This window comes from Stigmatopora nigra, chromosome 15, assembly GCF_051989575.1.
Source record: "Stigmatopora nigra isolate UIUO_SnigA chromosome 15, RoL_Snig_1.1, whole genome shotgun sequence".
NCBI classification, from domain to species: Eukaryota; Metazoa; Chordata; class Actinopteri; order Syngnathiformes; family Syngnathidae; genus Stigmatopora; species Stigmatopora nigra.
The window spans coordinates 5729245-5745482 of record NC_135522.1 but is presented as its reverse complement, the minus strand read 5'-3'; the positions used below and the strand labels follow the sequence as shown (position 1 = coordinate 5745482).

The 16238-nt window shown below is 39.5% G+C and overlaps 2 protein-coding genes across 2 annotated transcripts; both read right to left on the bottom strand.

Moving 5' to 3' along the window:
* Positions 1-286: 286 nt before the first annotated feature.
* On the bottom strand, positions 287-4764 carry LOC144208741 (uncharacterized). The gene is made up of 6 exons (XM_077734744.1): positions 4196-4764; positions 1365-1648; positions 1061-1129; positions 704-755; positions 569-605; positions 287-470 (listed from the first exon to the last, which is right to left on the bottom strand). Exons 1-6 carry the CDS (start codon positions 4743-4745, stop codon positions 431-433), a joined length of 1032 nt encoding a protein of 343 aa, XP_077590870.1. The 5' UTR covers positions 4746-4764; the 3' UTR covers positions 287-430.
* Positions 4765-5076: 312 nt separating this feature from the next.
* Positions 5077-15802, bottom strand: LOC144208742 (transient receptor potential cation channel subfamily M member 4-like). Its single transcript, XM_077734745.1, has 28 exons — positions 15498-15802; positions 14384-14445; positions 14107-14284; positions 13804-13984; positions 13446-13615; positions 13109-13286; positions 12968-13032; positions 12441-12677; positions 12202-12304; positions 11809-11927; positions 11407-11703; positions 11215-11316; positions 10948-11076; positions 10695-10824; positions 10360-10505; positions 10141-10253; positions 9966-10061; positions 9846-9892; positions 9349-9581; positions 9091-9203; positions 8884-9016; positions 8630-8804; positions 8325-8490; positions 8027-8208; positions 7819-7951; positions 7595-7667; positions 7362-7455; positions 5077-5214 (listed from the first exon to the last, which is right to left on the bottom strand). Exons 1-28 carry the CDS (start codon positions 15567-15569, stop codon positions 5183-5185), a joined length of 3759 nt encoding a protein of 1252 aa, XP_077590871.1. The 5' UTR covers positions 15570-15802; the 3' UTR covers positions 5077-5182.
* Between the last annotated feature and the right edge of the window lie 436 nt (positions 15803-16238).

Here is a 16238-nt window from a genome sequence, read left to right as displayed (position 1 = left end):
TTAAACTTTATTCATCCCATACTCTGGAAATGTTCTTTATTGCAATAGCATGAAGAAGAAAACAGACATAAAAATGTATATATGTAAAATGTATATATATTTTTTTACATTAAAAACTGACTACTGACTGATATACAGTACGTATTATACCATATTATATTTATTCATTCTCCCTGCTGCTTTTTGCCACGTATTGTGGGGGTGCTGGAGCTTATCCCATGCTTTCATGCCCTAAACACATCATTTACTTTGGTACTCTAAAAAATAAACAGGCAAACAAGCTGTCAAAGTTTTTAACCTCTTTTTATTCCAAACTTTTGGAAGGCATTTTTGTTGGCATCATTAAACAAATAACACAAATAAATATGATCTTGTTTCACAATTTCTTCCAAGTCACTGTGGAGGTCTCCCAATATGTCAGCAAAAACAATTAGTTGTTGTCATCCTCTTCAAAGACATCTGCAACAGTCCTGTGAGTTGAGAAAAACCCAAAAACAAATAGATTTATTACTTCTATTACTTAGATCATTTGATCGCATGTTGATTTTGATAGACGGCAATGACTTACTTGTAAATTGACCCGGTCACAGTGTCAAGGAACCCCCCTGGAGTCAAAAGAAAATTACTCTATTGCTTCCATCATAATGTAATAATGTACATGATAATTTTTTTGAGAAATTTGCTTAGTTTTGTAGTCACTCACCAGGTTGGCAAAGAGTTTGGCAAGCGGGACATACGTGGCAGAAACTGCATATCTGTCAAAAAATAATAAAAATAAATAATTATTGGCCAGCAAAAAGGAACTAAAACATAAAAATCATTAAATCTTAAATGCTCTTTTATTTTAGAGTTGTCCAATTGGAATCGGGTAAGAAAAAATATTTAAAAATGTATTTATTTGTATTTTCAGTATTAATCTAGACATGGATTGGCCATGTTTTGCCATTAATAGCAGTTGAAATTGATTTTTACCAACAACGGCAGTAAAAATAATGCAATGAATGAATAATATGTCAAATATGAAGCTATTTCTATACTAGTAAGATTATAAAGAACTCACCTTGCAGTCGTCACAGTGCTCTGACTTGTCTCCTTCTTGGCAAGGGCATTTATCACAGCTGTCACAGTGCTGAAAGGAGATGACGTGCCAAAAACAGTCACATACTGTATCGTATAACAGAACCTATACAGCAAGGGTCTCGTGTTTAATTTAATTGGGGCGGTGGGCGGTTTTTCAAATGACCCGGGATGAAGTTAGGATGTAATAACGAACACACAGAAAAACTTGGGAGTATACAAGTATTCATAAAGTATATTAGTAATGGTGCTATTTCTTTTTTTGTATTTCTATGAGGCTTACTTACATCACAGAATTCACAGTATGTACAAAGAGAGCCCTTGTGATATTTTCCATCATCATCATCGTCATCATCGTCGTCGTCATCATCGTTGTCATCATCGTCATCATCGTCATCATTGTCATCATCTTTTTTGTCATCATCCCCATCATCTTCCGGAACTTTATCATCATCATCATCATCATTGTTGTCATCATCATCTTTTTCATTGTCGTCCTCATCATCCTCATCATCGTCATTGTCATCTTTTTCCTCATCGTCGTCATCATCTTTTTTATCATCATTTTTATCTGCAAAAATGGTCAATATTCACAATCTTCTAATAATCAACATGCACCGACTGCACACCTGACTCATTCTTGCACTAGACAAATCTATGTTAATCTGAACTCAAGTACTATTTGTGAACGAAACTTTCATGACGATTGTAGTTCATTAACAAAAACTTAAATCACAATTACATTTGCGTTCCAATAAGATGTTGACTATTTAGATGGTAGAATTCCAACTTTTTTTTTAACCATGCTTTAGAACCTTCTGGTTTTCTGGACTTAAATACGATTGTGTGTTATACAGTCCTGAATAAATGCTCAACACAGCAGGGGAATGTTGAAGTAATTCTGTTTATCTTATGCACCAACTTTAGCTTTCCTTATCAGAGTTCTAATTCTGTCTAACAACCATATTAGATTAGATCAGATTTGTTTTTAGGTGCAAATAAGCCAAAATCATACTGTTTTATAATGTTTCAAGCAGTTTACAATGTACACAACTCACCTTGAATTTCCCCAGCGATTCCCTCCGTTCTATTTAAAGTCGACTGGCAAGCAATGTGTGTGTGAGCTAATTTTAGAAAGGGTCCATTAAAAAACAGTTACCATGCACATTTTTGCAATTCTTATCCCCCCCCAAAAAAACAAAATTAGGTCAGTAAAAACATTGTTTGAGCTTTGATTGCTTGATTAATGCTCCTTTTAGTCATGTTGACATTAGCGTATGCTTGATTTATTTCCTGATTTCAAGTAGGCTTTAAAGACATATGCACAGTGTTGATTAAACGTTATATCACACTGATTCACAGTCCATTAAAAAAGAAAAGAAAAAAAAGGTAGAAACCATTTCATCTCTTGACAAGTTGACATTTAACAAGCACTTTGATATTTCTCTCTTTTCCCAAATACTCTCTCCCACAAGATTCTTTTCATCGCTATAATAATTCACGGTAAGACATGCCCTAATTATAATATATTCCAAACGAGTCCACAATGATTTTTTTTTGAGGCCCCGAAAACATTTTGAGGTCACGAAAAGCTACAGTATTGAAAGTGGCTTTATGCGAGTTTCCTTAAAAGAAATCGAAATGTCACAATTGGCATTTGAAAAAAGAAATGGCATATTTGCTTAACATTGGCGCGGTTGTTCTACAGAGAAAGAGAGAGATAAAGAGATCTGAAGAAAGAGAGAAAATGATATTTCCTGGCCTTTGGGAAGTTAAAAAAGATCATTGGAGATCAGTCAAATGCTATGTGGGAATTTTTAGGATCCAATGTTGGCTCGAGGTGTGTAAAAATCTCATTTTTCCAATTTTTTTTGTTCATTTTTGAATCAACAAAGCGGCCCTCCTGCACCTCCTCTCAGCCCAAATCTCCCTCAATCTACTGAGTGGGAAAATTCCACCTTAATAAGTCTCTCTTTCTCTGTAGACTCACATGAAATGGACACAAGCACAGGTTAATCTAAACCTAAGATGACCCGAAAAGAGGAAATATTCTTCCTACTGAATCAAAAAAAGAAACAGTTGATTCTTATTCAAAAAAACAGGCTCAGTTGTAAAATTGTCTTTTCGTGCTTTTGATTTCTCTCTCAAACAAATGCTTCTGTAGTCCTCAAGTTCATATCTAGCGTACTGTACGAAGAACTTCGGACAGATGGGCTTCGGGTGGGTCAGATCAATCATCCCACAGTGCTCATAACTCTATAGTTAAGTAGGGAAAAGGACACAGTGTCAGACAGGAAAGAAAATGGGAGAGCAAAGAAAGTGGTGGAGGAGGGGGCTTTGGCTAAATAGTACCGGGACAACTGACATAAGAGATGATCAGGTTGGTATGATATTAATGAGGGGGGAAGGGGTAAGGGTTGAACACCTTCCCCCTCCGCCTCGTTTCAAATCATGCATCTATATCACACAGTGAGTGATATCACATCCATGAACCCTATCATGCACTAATTAAGATGTTTTTTTTTAAATATATAGTATTCAGATTGGAGTATCCAAACAAAAGACGCCAACTTGAAAAACGTCCACTTTGTTAAATAGAACAATTGTGATCAGGTAAATTAACAGTGCATTTTTAAAATAATTTGATGTATAAAAAATACAAGTGTATATACAATTTAATGGGATAATAAAAGTGAAAGACTGGATGTCTATTGGCATTAATGGCAGTGAAATATGATAATTATTGGGATATCTTTTTATGCTACTGGAATAAACTTTACAGCTAAAATATCCGTTTATTATATTGGATAGTATTTTTTCATGTACACGTATATATGTCTATAAATGTTAGGTTTTACGTAGCTTTCTATATTGATTAGAGTATATTGTCAAGTTTGGACCCATTATCTGATACAAAGGCAGGCGGGCCATTTTCAATGTTTTGGTTGTTTGTTGCAAGTCAATAAAATTTGGACATCAGACCAAAGTTTGGACACCTCTGATCTGAAATGTAAATAACAATCAAGCAACTACTCTTGATAAAAATGTGTGTCTTTTAAGTTACTAATACTGTAACTCCAGGAAGAGGTAAGTGAAAAGAACAAATACATTTACTAACCTTCGTGATCATCATCATCATCATCGTCGTCATCATCATCATCGTCGTCATCATCATCGTCGTCGTCATCATCGTCGTCGTCGTCATCATCATCGTCGTCGTCATCATCGTCGTCGTCATCATCGTCATCATCATCGTCATCATCATCGTCGTCGTCATCATCATCGTCATCATCATCATCGTCATCATCGTCGTCGTCATCATCGTCGTCATCATCGTCGTCATCATCATCGTCGTCATCGTCGTCATCATCATCGTCGTCGTCATCATCATCATCGTCGTCGTCATCATCGTCGTCATCGTCGTCGTCATCGTCGTCGTCATCGTCGTCGTCATCGTCGTCATCATCGTCGTCGTCATCGTCGTCGTCATCATCATCGTCATCATCACCACCGTTGTCATCATCATCGTCATCATCATCATCGGCGGCCAGTCCGTTCTCAGAACGGAAGGTCAGATCCTGCGCCTGGGCCGCAGGAGCCGACGGCATGTGGAAGGTGCACAGCAGCGCCATCAGCAGCCCAATAATCAAACTTCTCAAGGATGCCATGTCCCAAACCAATCTTGGGCCGGGGACTCGGGGATAAAAGTGGATTCCCAACAAGAGTTCAGGCCTACAAACACTCACGCAAAGTCGCACCTGCTCACAAGTACCCGCTCAACGGCGAGGGACTGACACCAGCTCGGATGGCGTTGAGTTGAAACAGACTGCAGCTAATGGAAAATATTCCAGCTCCGTTCCAAGTACGTTATCCCACTTTTGCCACGGCGGTCCTCGATTTGAATCTCAATTTTCAATCAACGCTTTGACGAGAGCCGCCAGTCCCCGTTCAGTGTTGGAGGCACTGGCAGTAGACTGAAAAAGCGTAAGACCAACCCAAGGGGTAAGATGATAAGACAGTGCTGAAGGGGGGAGTGGGGGCTCCTCTAGACTGACTGACAGGGGCAAATGTTAGTGGGCCGGCTTGCATCCATAACTTACCCAGGCTAGCGGGAACTGGTTAAAAGGGACGCATGGCCTAAAAAACAAGTGAAGTGCATTGGCTATCAAAACTTCTCCTAAAACCTGTCTTTCCAGGATGAAAGTAATACATAATAAAAAAACATTTTTGGTATTCAATCAATTAGAATTTAAAAAAAAATTAAAGAAGAAAACCTGGCCAGAGAGTAACTGTAAGTGCACTGCAGTTGATTGACACCTCATTCGTCAAGAATTATCCTAAAATTGGATAATAAGAAATTTAGCAATGCTTTTTTTAACTGAATATACGCTTCATTTAAATATTAGCAGAAAAAAATGAAATGAACAGACACAATTTAATTTTGTGGGTCACGCAAAATGATGCGGCGGACCAAATCCGGCCCCCCGAGCCGCAACTTGAATGCCTGTCGTGTAGGCCAGACACGGATCAAGCTCGACCATCTACTTCTCTGTCCTTTTCCCACCCTCCCCAAAATAGATAAGATTTGTGTAAGGGGGAGTTGACAAGTGAACTATTTTAAACCACGCAACGCCACAGTCAGTGTAATGCGAGCCTCCCATACTTTGTTAATATGGCAGCGGAAACCTATCAGAAAGTCACTATTGAACCTTACTCATTCACAGATCTATGGCCACAAGCTGGAAAATTGTTTCTCCTCCTTGTAAAGTGTCAAAATAAAAATTAAAATGCCTGAAGTTAAACTTTCCTTTTTCAATATGTCAATGGTTATGATTATACGTCCTGTACTGGTTGTGGGAGGAGCGAATGAGTATTTGTACATGCGCTCCTCCCAGTCAAATTGGGTTAGACATCCAGCCAATGGCAGTCAAAAAAAAATTAAAATTGTAAATTGCGTTAGCTAAAAATGTCATCCAATGTTAGATTGACCTTAAAAAATGGACTTGGTAAAATATATTTGATCATTTATCGAGCGCTCAAAGCTGCAATGCTAAATTCGTTTCCCCAAAATCGAGTAAACGCTTGAACCACACGTCAATTTGGTTCAAACTAGTGATCGAAGCATTGCAGTATGTGACAGCTGAGTTTGAAAGAACGAGAAGAAGACCAAGACTGCAAGATGGCTGAAAGTGGAGCTGAGCTCCGACATGCCAAAGACATTTCCTAAGTCACTGAACCATACGACTCATTTAGTTGGATGTAGAGCGCTTTAAAAATAATCATCAGATATCAGATTGACTCGGAATAACTTCTGCTGAGATATGACCCTTCGCACCTACAAGAATGAAAGAAAGACCTCCACCGTATTGAACATGTTGGAAGAGGTGTCGGCTCGGTGAGGAGATGACAGCAAAGTGTGCTGCGTCAGTCTTTTGGTGAGGGAGATTGGAAATATACTCCTGTTGGGTTTATTTACTACATCCCTCAATATGATCCCTCGCCTTCTTTTTCCATGTAAGGACAGGCTAAACTGGGGGCCAGATTTTAAGCAAGCTCATGGGTGGGCCGTGTAGTTCAGCGGCATGAATGTGTAATGCAAAATGAATTCATGTTTTATAGTCTAAATATGGTGCAAAGTACTGAAAAAAGTGTGGACAAGACTGAATACTATTACTGTAATAGACTGTATATTCATTCATTTTCTGGGGTTGGGGGTGCCAGAGCCTATCCCAACTGACTTCAGGCACCAGGTGGGGGACACCCTGAATTGGTGACCAGCCAATCAAAGGGCACAAGGAGACAAACGACAACCAATCATTGCTTAGTGCAATTTTGAGTGTTCAATCAGTTCAACTGGAGTAACCAAAGAAAACTCACACAAGCCTGGGATTAAACTCTCGACCTCAGAACTGTTAGACAAACACACTAACCACTTCCAATATCCAAATCCTCACTTGAAGGCATAATTACAAAATATACACAATATTTATTCTTCCCAAAATGATCCTGATAGGAATTTTGCTTTCCACTCACACTTAAAGTGAAAAATACAAAAAGAAAATAAGAAAGATTTTTCCCCTCAGTATACAAAATGTGCATCAATGTGCGAGTCTGTTGTGAACCATTTTCAGGAGCTTCACCTTGGCTACAGATCTACAACATTTGGAAGAAAACACAATGCCACCTCGTCAGTAGACAATCAAAATTTACACATTCATAACTACGTAACTATGTTTCAAAGAAGAAAGTGTTCCTCAATTAGGACTGGGAAGATATATCTTTACCTCTTAGAAGTGGAGGGGCACGGTTGGTTGTAACTAGATTACTTTGAGACATAGCATCCATCATCCAAGAGAGGGCATTGCAACAAAACTCCATCTGAGAGACAAACAAAATTATTTTCTTTTCATGCTATCACTGATTTTTTACAACAAATTTGATGATAATTGGACAAAGTGATTCATGCACCATTTTTTTAAGCCCATGAGGAACTTTTATTTATTTATTTATGGCTGACCTCTGTCTCCAAGAGCTGTAAACGCCGGTCGTGGTCTCGGCTCTCTGCCATGTGCTTCACAACACCGTCCATTCTGCACATACAAATACACACATATATGTGAAAAAGGCAGGTATGCAAAAAAAAAAGTCAACAAATCATCCAAAACGGATCTCCGTATTCCTTTTACATCAAGTTATAGAAGTACAAGACACCCATTTTGTTAAATTACTTAATTTACTTACTTTACAGATGTACGTTTAAGCCGCTCTCTGTCACTCTCTCTCTGCTGCTTATTTTGATCCGAGAGTAGATTCTCTTTCTGGATAGACTCCCACATGTTGAGTCGGCTGGCCTTGCTGCCCAGCAACTCCAAAACTAGTAGAAAAAAGATAGAGTAAACCCACACCAGTAGAGCCGATACCATTTTTATAATTTAATCCAATGCCTAACCGAAATGTTTCCTCTTTTCTGAAGGGATGCGGCGAATGAATCTCTTGATAAAAACATTTAGATGTGAAATGATGATAAAAGGTGGGGCAAGGCAAGGCCTCGAATGATATTCCACAATTAGATTGTAACGCTGAAATTTCCAGTAAAGGTCACTGCGTTCCTGAACTTCATTGAAAGTGTAACTGTTGGAAATAAGAAAAAGACAATTGCAAATTGCAACTAGACAATAAAAACAACTGGTGGCCAGTAAATGGGAAAATAGTACTATTGTATTTGTTTAGAATTGTTTGGAAGGTACCTGAACATGGCGATGAGGAGATTGATTAGCAGCATGTTGGTAATCAAGAGATAGACAGTCTGAAGGAGGATAACCAGCCAGTTGGCGTAGGTATTCATGCAAGGCTCTGCCCCTGCTTCGATTAATGTCCTGTTGTTGGTACACTTGGTTTGATGAAATAATTCAGCTGCATAGAAAAGTTGTTTAAAGTTACATGGTATCATATTAGCATCTCTTTTGTATATTTTTAAACCTTATAGATAACCTATACAGTATTAAAAAAAAATCTACCATTTTTAGAAATTTGCTTAGATTATGCCACTCACCATCCACTTCATCCTCAGGAAGTAGACCATAAATATACATGTAAGGTTTGTAAATAACTCGGCGAAATATCCACTCAGGTCGAGGATCATATGAGAAGAGGAGTGCCTGGTTGGCTACTCCATAGGCCGTCAACCAGACAGCCAGGAGAAATAGGAAGAAGAAAATGTCCTTCATCTGTAGGGGAAGCACATTACTGAATATTAACACTAAAATGATTGAAGATTGAATAACAGTGTTGGTATTTTTGTCTCACCATTTTTCGAACCATCATAATCTTGGGCCCGAGCTGTTTATGGACAGCAAATATGTGGATTAGGCGCAGCGAGAAGACAATATAATCCAAGGCCATCAGAGTTCGACCAAACTGAACCGACCATGGAAACATTCTGGGAAACAAAGCAAGGCTCTTGTGTTTTTTACCTAAAAGGTTCCACTCTACATTATTCATAGTATTTATTACCTGCAACACACAGCACAAATAAAGAGCAAAATGGCTGCGAGGTCACACTTGTTCCAAGAATCCTGGATGTAACTCTTCATTCCCTGAATCAACAAGTTGCTGCCCGTAAAGGCCTGTCGAGAAAGGAGTATAAAAGTTGGACTTTTGTTGGTGGATCAGCCATGTTTGCACATATGGGTGGGAAAGCCTGCATTTTAGTGCCGTATTGAGGCTCTTTGCGATATTACTATCAGCTTAACAGTCATTTGAATCACTGACCTGTCGAATCTCTTCACAAATTAAGGTGAAAACCCAAAAGTACAGCACAATTTCCAATGCGGATGGGCCACCCTGTAATGGGGACTTGAAATCCACCAATAGGATATAGGCAAACAAGCAGAGGAATAGGAAGTGCATGATCAGGTTGCCCAGGAAAGAGGTGACGGGGGCAAACCAAAACTGTGTCCACCGTGACACAATGAATGGTCTCCTAATCTTGGTTTGAGATGAGGCTGGAAAGGAAAAACAAACTGTTATTTTGTGGGACCAATTAAAAAGGTTCTTAGCATCATGTATTGGTATTTGGACTTTCAATTTTGGGCAGTGGTCTCAAAGGGCCAATTGACACCAATGTTTTGCACTCCCCGTTTGACATCCTATTGTAGTATTAGTCTTGCCTTTACACACCGCTCCAGCACCCCACAACCCGGTTCAGAAAATGAATGAATAAACAACACCTGACTATGTAATATGTAGTATTTATATGAATGACACACCTTTCAGATTTTCTTTAAGAGGCTTAAGTTCATCTGTAGTACAATCCCTGTTGGTGTAAAACAATGAAACAATCAATAATTCGGAGCAAGTTTTTTCCGGAAAAGTTGTACTATATTTACTTTGGTGTCAAGTCTTCCAAAGAGAAGACGGCAGCATCATTTTTGTTCATCTTGTCAGTCTCCATGTTGAGAGTAATGACTTCCTCCTTCACTTTCCTGCATGTGTGCAACTTTCTCTCAGTAACACGACAACTAAACCATCATAGAAGTACCATGTCGACAATTCCACACCTACCTGAAATTGATTAAGTCTGTGTAGATGAGTGGTGGTATGAAGAAAGTTGTCACCAACCTCCAAACCCGAGTATCTCTATCCATGCTGCCCCACCAGATCTGGGAAAGCAATGCCTGCAGTCCAAAATGACAACTTTACCAAAAATATTGAAACACCTCCAACCAGCCAAAGAGTTAAGCTGTAGTCACGACGCAAAGAAAAAAATAGTCAGCTAAACACCTGAACTCCATCGTGGCTGAAGAATTGGCGAGCATCGGCAGCAGTGGCCATTTGCAGGCAAGTACTCCCAATCCACACTGGACTTACTCTTATCAGAAGTTTGAATGAGCGCTTCTCACTGCTCTGGAAACATTCTCCAAAAACATCTGAGCAGCAAACAGAATGCAGAAGTATTCCATATTTTATAGAAACTGTGTATTTTTGCAGTACATTGGAAGCATTGCTGGGTTAAAAACTTTATAAGAATACATGAACCTACTATAACCTTACAAGTACTAAACCAGAGGTTTTTGAGATATTTTCTTAGAATACTCTTACTGTGAATTCTGACTCACCATGCGCAAGATTCTCAAATCTCTGCGCCAGATCTGTCATAGCCACTTTAATCTCAGTCTCACTTTCAAGCTTAGAAAGTTCCCTCAGCAGTTTACAGCCACCTAGTGCACTCAGAACCGACTCCCCCGCCTGGCCAAGAATGGAGAAAAATGTCATATCATGTTAACCACAGAGTGTATTGTGGTAGTGATGTTTTTTTCTTACAGGTTTTTAAAATTCTCTCAATTGAACAGAAGATGACGATGATCTTACCATCTCCCAAAAATAAACAGCCATTTCACTGCGATTCTGCAGAACAGCCCAGATGAAGAGGGCTGCCCATGGAGACTGGCAGTGTTGGTCCCTGTATGCACATTTCCCTTGCAACAACCTGCTAATTTGCTGAGGACAAAACAAAAAAATAGAGATATTAGGGTACAGTATTGATGCTATCCTATCTTTTGTCTAAAAATGTTATCATATAATCCGACTTTAGGGTTGTGTGAAAACTTAAAGGGCTGAGGTGTGAAGTTTACTGACTCTGATGGTCTTCCGGGGGCCTATTTTGGGGTCCAAATCAAGGGTTTTGTAGTAGAAAGGCTGACAAACATCCCCCAGCAAATCTGACAAAACACGTGATACCTGCAACGGAATAAATAAATAAATACATTGGGAATGGATGATATTATAGGAATAGGTGAACCTTGAATGTTGCTACTTAATTGAGATCACCTCAAACAGGCTAAGCTGTTGTCCTGAAGTAGGTCCAAGAATTTCATTCTGTGTTAATAGACCCATCTTGGCTCTATCGAAACTTGACAAGGATCCAAACAGACTTAGACGGTCACTCAGATGCTTCTGGAGCAGAGTGTAAACCACGGTGGTGTCAGAAATTGAGCGATACAAGCTTTCCAAGCGCTGGTACGTGAGGTAGTCCAGGATGTTGAGGCCATTCTCGCAGAAGAGGCGCACAAACTGAGGCTTGTCGTTGATTAAAGCGTCTGTCATGGAGCCATCCAGGTCTTCATACTATAAACAAAAACATCTAGTGAGCCACCACTGTATGCAATCTGCAAGTATGACGAGCAAAGAATTTGGATGGAGAAGCGAGTGGGAGAAGGTAGTGGCTCTTACCGTCCACTGAATGTCTCCAGTAAAGAGTTCCGCTTTGGCCATATCCACTCTGTCCCAGGCGACTGCCAGTTTCAATTCTTCGATGTACTCACTGGCATCTCTTGACAGACGTTTACTAGCTTGACACAAAACATGCAGAGGCCACTTAAACTATGTGAGGTCAGCAAACTAAATATATATCATATTTCCAGAGCAAAATACACTATGGCCACACTTTTTTGAATTATTGTATTGTTTTTTTCATCAGGTTATTAGTTTTTTGTCATTTTCTTACTTTGTTTAATACAATATTATTTTTAAAATGTTCTCCAAAGTGGACAGGGTGCCCAATCAGTATGCACTAAATTCAAGATTCTGTAGATGATGTAGTTGACAGGTATTGATCAAACATACCTCGAACGAGGGCCTTGAGGACCACAGTGTCAAAGTCATATAGTCCTTCTTGCTCTCCATGGAAAACGGTGATGAGGTCTCTATTGAGATAAATACTTACTGCCTGGTTACACAGGAGGAAGAGGGGAAGGGAAAGTTATCCAATCACTGCCATAATGAGTTAATGTGTTGTTTTCATAGATCTTCACTTGGATTCAATTGATAGAGTCAGAGGAGCTATTAGTAAGGCCTAAACTCACACTTTCCACCAGTTTTTCCAGGTCAGCTTCACCTTGGAAGAATCGTCTGATCTTGTCGTAAATCATGTCGCGAATATCTGCAAGACAGTCCTCAGAATCGCCCTCTGCTGATTGGGAAGTCGGATTGAAGCACATGTAAACAGAACTCAACAGGAGTTCGCTGATGAAGTCCGCAGCTGGACCAGTACCCGCTAGAACCAGCCAGGGTGTAAATTTTCTTAGAGAAGATGCTACTCTCTGTGGAAATAAATGGGATTCATTAACATGGCTGAAAAGTTGAAATAGTCCAAATTTCTTTGTCCTTTTTTTGCTTTAATGGAAATTAAGTGGCTAAATGTGCACTTGGTGTTAATTTAAGGACATTGAATCGACTCAAACCATTGCAGACATTGTCAAATGTCATACTATTGTTATGTAAACAACTGATATCGTTCTTGTAAAGCCGTTTGAGTTTATTGACATGGCTCTGTTTGTGTATGGGTCCGCAGGGGTGTGTATATGTGTGTTGATGGGTGCAATATTCCCACCTCTAGCATTTTGGCATCTCCTGAGATGAGCATACACAGCACTGGGATTTCAATATTTCCACTCCCTGTTGAAACACAGTTGGACGTTTTAATGGGAAAAGAGTTTTGTGTAAATCACTTGAATTCCAATGTGTGTCTTACCCCATATACCAGTACGCTGTTGAGAAATATAGTCCTCCAAATTAGCACGGAAATCAGTTTCCCCTCCTTTTCGACCGGTGCTCCCATCATCCACGAGCAGGAATGCTTGGCAATTGTTGTCAAGGCAACAGGTGTCGCGTGATGTATTCTGAACATAGTAGCAAGCGGGGAAGCTTCCCTTCAAGTAGACAAGAGAATATTTTCAGAGAGTCAACAATTAGTCTATTAATATGCCACTAATTTCACTATTTTTTATCCTCAGATATCCAGCATTATTAAAAATAATAGAAGAGACAAACCTACCTCATACCTGATACAAAAATTAAAATGAGTGTACCTGAGCATTCACAAGCTGCTGCCTGTTGTGCACGACCCCCCAGGGTGCGATTCCCACATCTATGACTTTCTGCTTGGAGAGAGCTGGGGCTGCGGCTTCATGGTCCCTCACCGCCTCTCCAATGCAGCGGGATACGCCTTCCCGGAGACCACCGGTTAAGATCCAGGCCCCTGGATAAGATAAGGAATGTATATAGTTTGACAACCTTGTGATTCATAGAAAAAATAGATGGACAAATTGCAGTGAATTCTAGTAGTATGTCATTTCATGGTACCTTGTGTTTATTTAAACAGTATTATTTCCTTCTAATATGATGTTTTAAAGAAAAGTGTGTTGGTGTGTATGATGAACTTCTTACCTGTGCTCTGTGCAGCCTTAACCAGGCCATTTCTAAGCACTTCTCTCACCCACGTTTTAATCTTATTACAGCCTTCGCCTCCCACCACTGAAACCACTAAGTTGGGTGAGGGCATTCCCCAGTGTGTTGTCATCAGTGTGTAAATATTTTGAGGTGGTGTGTCACATGATAGCCGTAGAAACTAGAAAGAACAAAAAACGATGTCAAGAAATTGTATTCGATTTCATTTCAGAGAGAAACTCATGCACGTGATCTTCTTTTGCAGGTCACACGAAAAAAGATGGCGGGCCCTTGAACACTTACATAACTGTGTCTGCGACTCGCGCCGGCAAACTCCAACTCTCCAAAGGCATCAGTGTTGGACTCGGTGGTGTGTAGCTTACTGTCCCACTGGGTGACAACAGTAGCCCCGCTGGAGTCCCTCGTATCCAAGACGTTATGGACGTTCCGTACATGACCGCACTGGCACAATACTCCCTCACTGGCATGCAATGCAACAACACAAATGTGCAAGGATGTGTTTGTATTGTGGGCATCACAATTTCACAAGAGATTTTGGCACTGTTATCAAAAAATGTACCTGGAAGCATCTTCAACAAATGTAGTGCACACTCGCTTTTTGACAATCTTGGGGATCCAACTCTGAGTACAAGAAAAGCATTGGTGACTATATATGCCATTGACGGCAGTAAGATTTATTTGACCTCTGACCTAATAGCTCTAACTATTGTAAAGAAGCTAAAAAGTCCAACAAAATGTATAGTCTGCACTTGGGCTTATTAAATACTTAATAGAGGGCTGTATTATAGACAACCCTGAAATGAATGTGCATTTATTAATACTCACATTTGTCCAAATACTGTGTTCCCCACTACAAATTCATAACATTGTTGTACACTCACCTGTACAAACACGTATCTGTCTTATCTTATCACTTTCTCTTTTTCGCTTACAAAGTCTCCACATTGCTCGGGGGACAGCAGTCCTACTTGTATTAGGTAGAATATGTATTTATAATCATGTTTTTTTGTATTCCTATTTTTCTCTGCTGCCACCCCTATAACATATATCCAATTGCTTTCTCTTAATACCCAAACTAGGCAATACAAAGTACCAGAGCAGTACTTCAAACCAGCATATTACACATTAAAATTGTTTTGCAAATAAACAGGCTCAGATTCCCGTTCTCTGTGTCAAAGCAGGTAATCAGGATTAATTACTAGTATTAAGGTGAGTCAAGAACAAGCTGACAAAAAAATTCAATGTCATTCAAGCTGAGGCATGAGTGTAATGGTCTCGAACAATAGTGCATTCAAGTAGTATGTTTAATAAAGTTGTGAAGCAAAAGGATCAGAACTTTGAATGAATGAGGACTGGTTGGACCTGTTCACCTGCCCACTTCTGCTCAGTTCCCTGTTTGTTTCCAGACTGTGTGCTCCCTGTTTTCCATAAAACTACATGTTTAAATACTACATATTACTCCCAACAGACACCCCCAAACTTGTGTGTAAAAAAAAAATACAATAATAAGCAAGTGCAATATTTGGTGCAAAAATGCACAATATTCCCTCTGTGAAATACATTCAGATTGACTGGTGTTATGAAAGCATAACTACAGTTTATGAAACTCCATACAAATAATGAAAGTAACTTGTGACATGGTAAAATTGTGTTGTGGGGGTGAGGTCACATACCTTAGCTTTCTCTTTCTTAATTTCAGACTTTGCACCAGTGCTGCCTTTGTCTACCTTGTTGGTCTTCTTCATCCCGCCTTGTTCTCTCTTGTTACTTTCTCACCCTGTGACAACCTGTTAGGAATCTTGAAACCTCACCCACTCTGTGATGTCACTCACTCTGAATAGGGAACTCCTCACAGTTCACACAATAAACAAATACAGCACTTTTAGCAAAAATGTCATTAGTATTGTAAAAGTTACACAATGTACTGCTTCGTATACCCGTAGTCGGGAGGTGCTACTTCTATTTCTATCCAAAATTCTTCATCCATTTTCCATGCCGCTTATCCTCACATGGGTCACAGGGGTGCTGGAGCCTATCCCAGCCAAAAGTGGGAAGTAGGTGGGGTACAACCTGAAAACAACCACATTCCACCACGATACTTGATTAAATGGATAGTTTGTGTTTTTTTATATATAAGGTGTGTATATATACATAATTGTACTTTTAGTAAACTGGGGCAGTGTACAGGTAAGGATGCTGCATAATAAATCACCTATACTATAGCGCCACCTAACGATCGGAGTGTGGAGTTACATTTCTACTGAGGCACTTAAATGTTAGATTTGTATTCCTATGCGAGTTAAGTAATAGTTCAGGTATCTATTGTAAGATTTAAATATAAACATATTTATATGATCCTTTCAAAACAGGCCTTATCAAGTGATGAGGTGAAAGACAATAAGCAAAGGACTGCT

Bases quoted from the DNA above. Each gene is read 5' to 3' on its own strand.
- LOC144208741 (XM_077734744.1), bottom strand. From the start codon at position 4,745: ATGGCATCCTTGAGAAGTTTGATTATTGGGCTGCTGATGGCGCTGCTG. The intron at 1,130-1,364 runs GTAAGTAAGCCT...ATCTCCTTTCAG, and splicing joins CATACTGTGAATTCTGTGAT to CACTGTGACAGCTGTGATAA. The intron at 756-1,060 runs GTGAGTTCTTTA...ATTTTTTGACAG, and splicing joins AGCACTGTGACGACTGCAAG to ATATGCAGTTTCTGCCACGT.
- LOC144208742 (XM_077734745.1), bottom strand. From the start codon at position 15,569: ATGAAGAAGACCAACAAGGTAGACAAAGGCAGCACTGGTGCAAAGTCT. The intron at 10,506-10,694 runs GTGAGTCAGAAT...TTTGCTGCTCAG, and splicing joins ATTTGAGAATCTTGCGCATG to ATGTTTTTGGAGAATGTTTC. The intron at 9,893-9,965 runs GTAAATATAGTA...TTACACCAACAG, and splicing joins TTGGAAGACTTGACACCAAA to GGATTGTACTACAGATGAAC.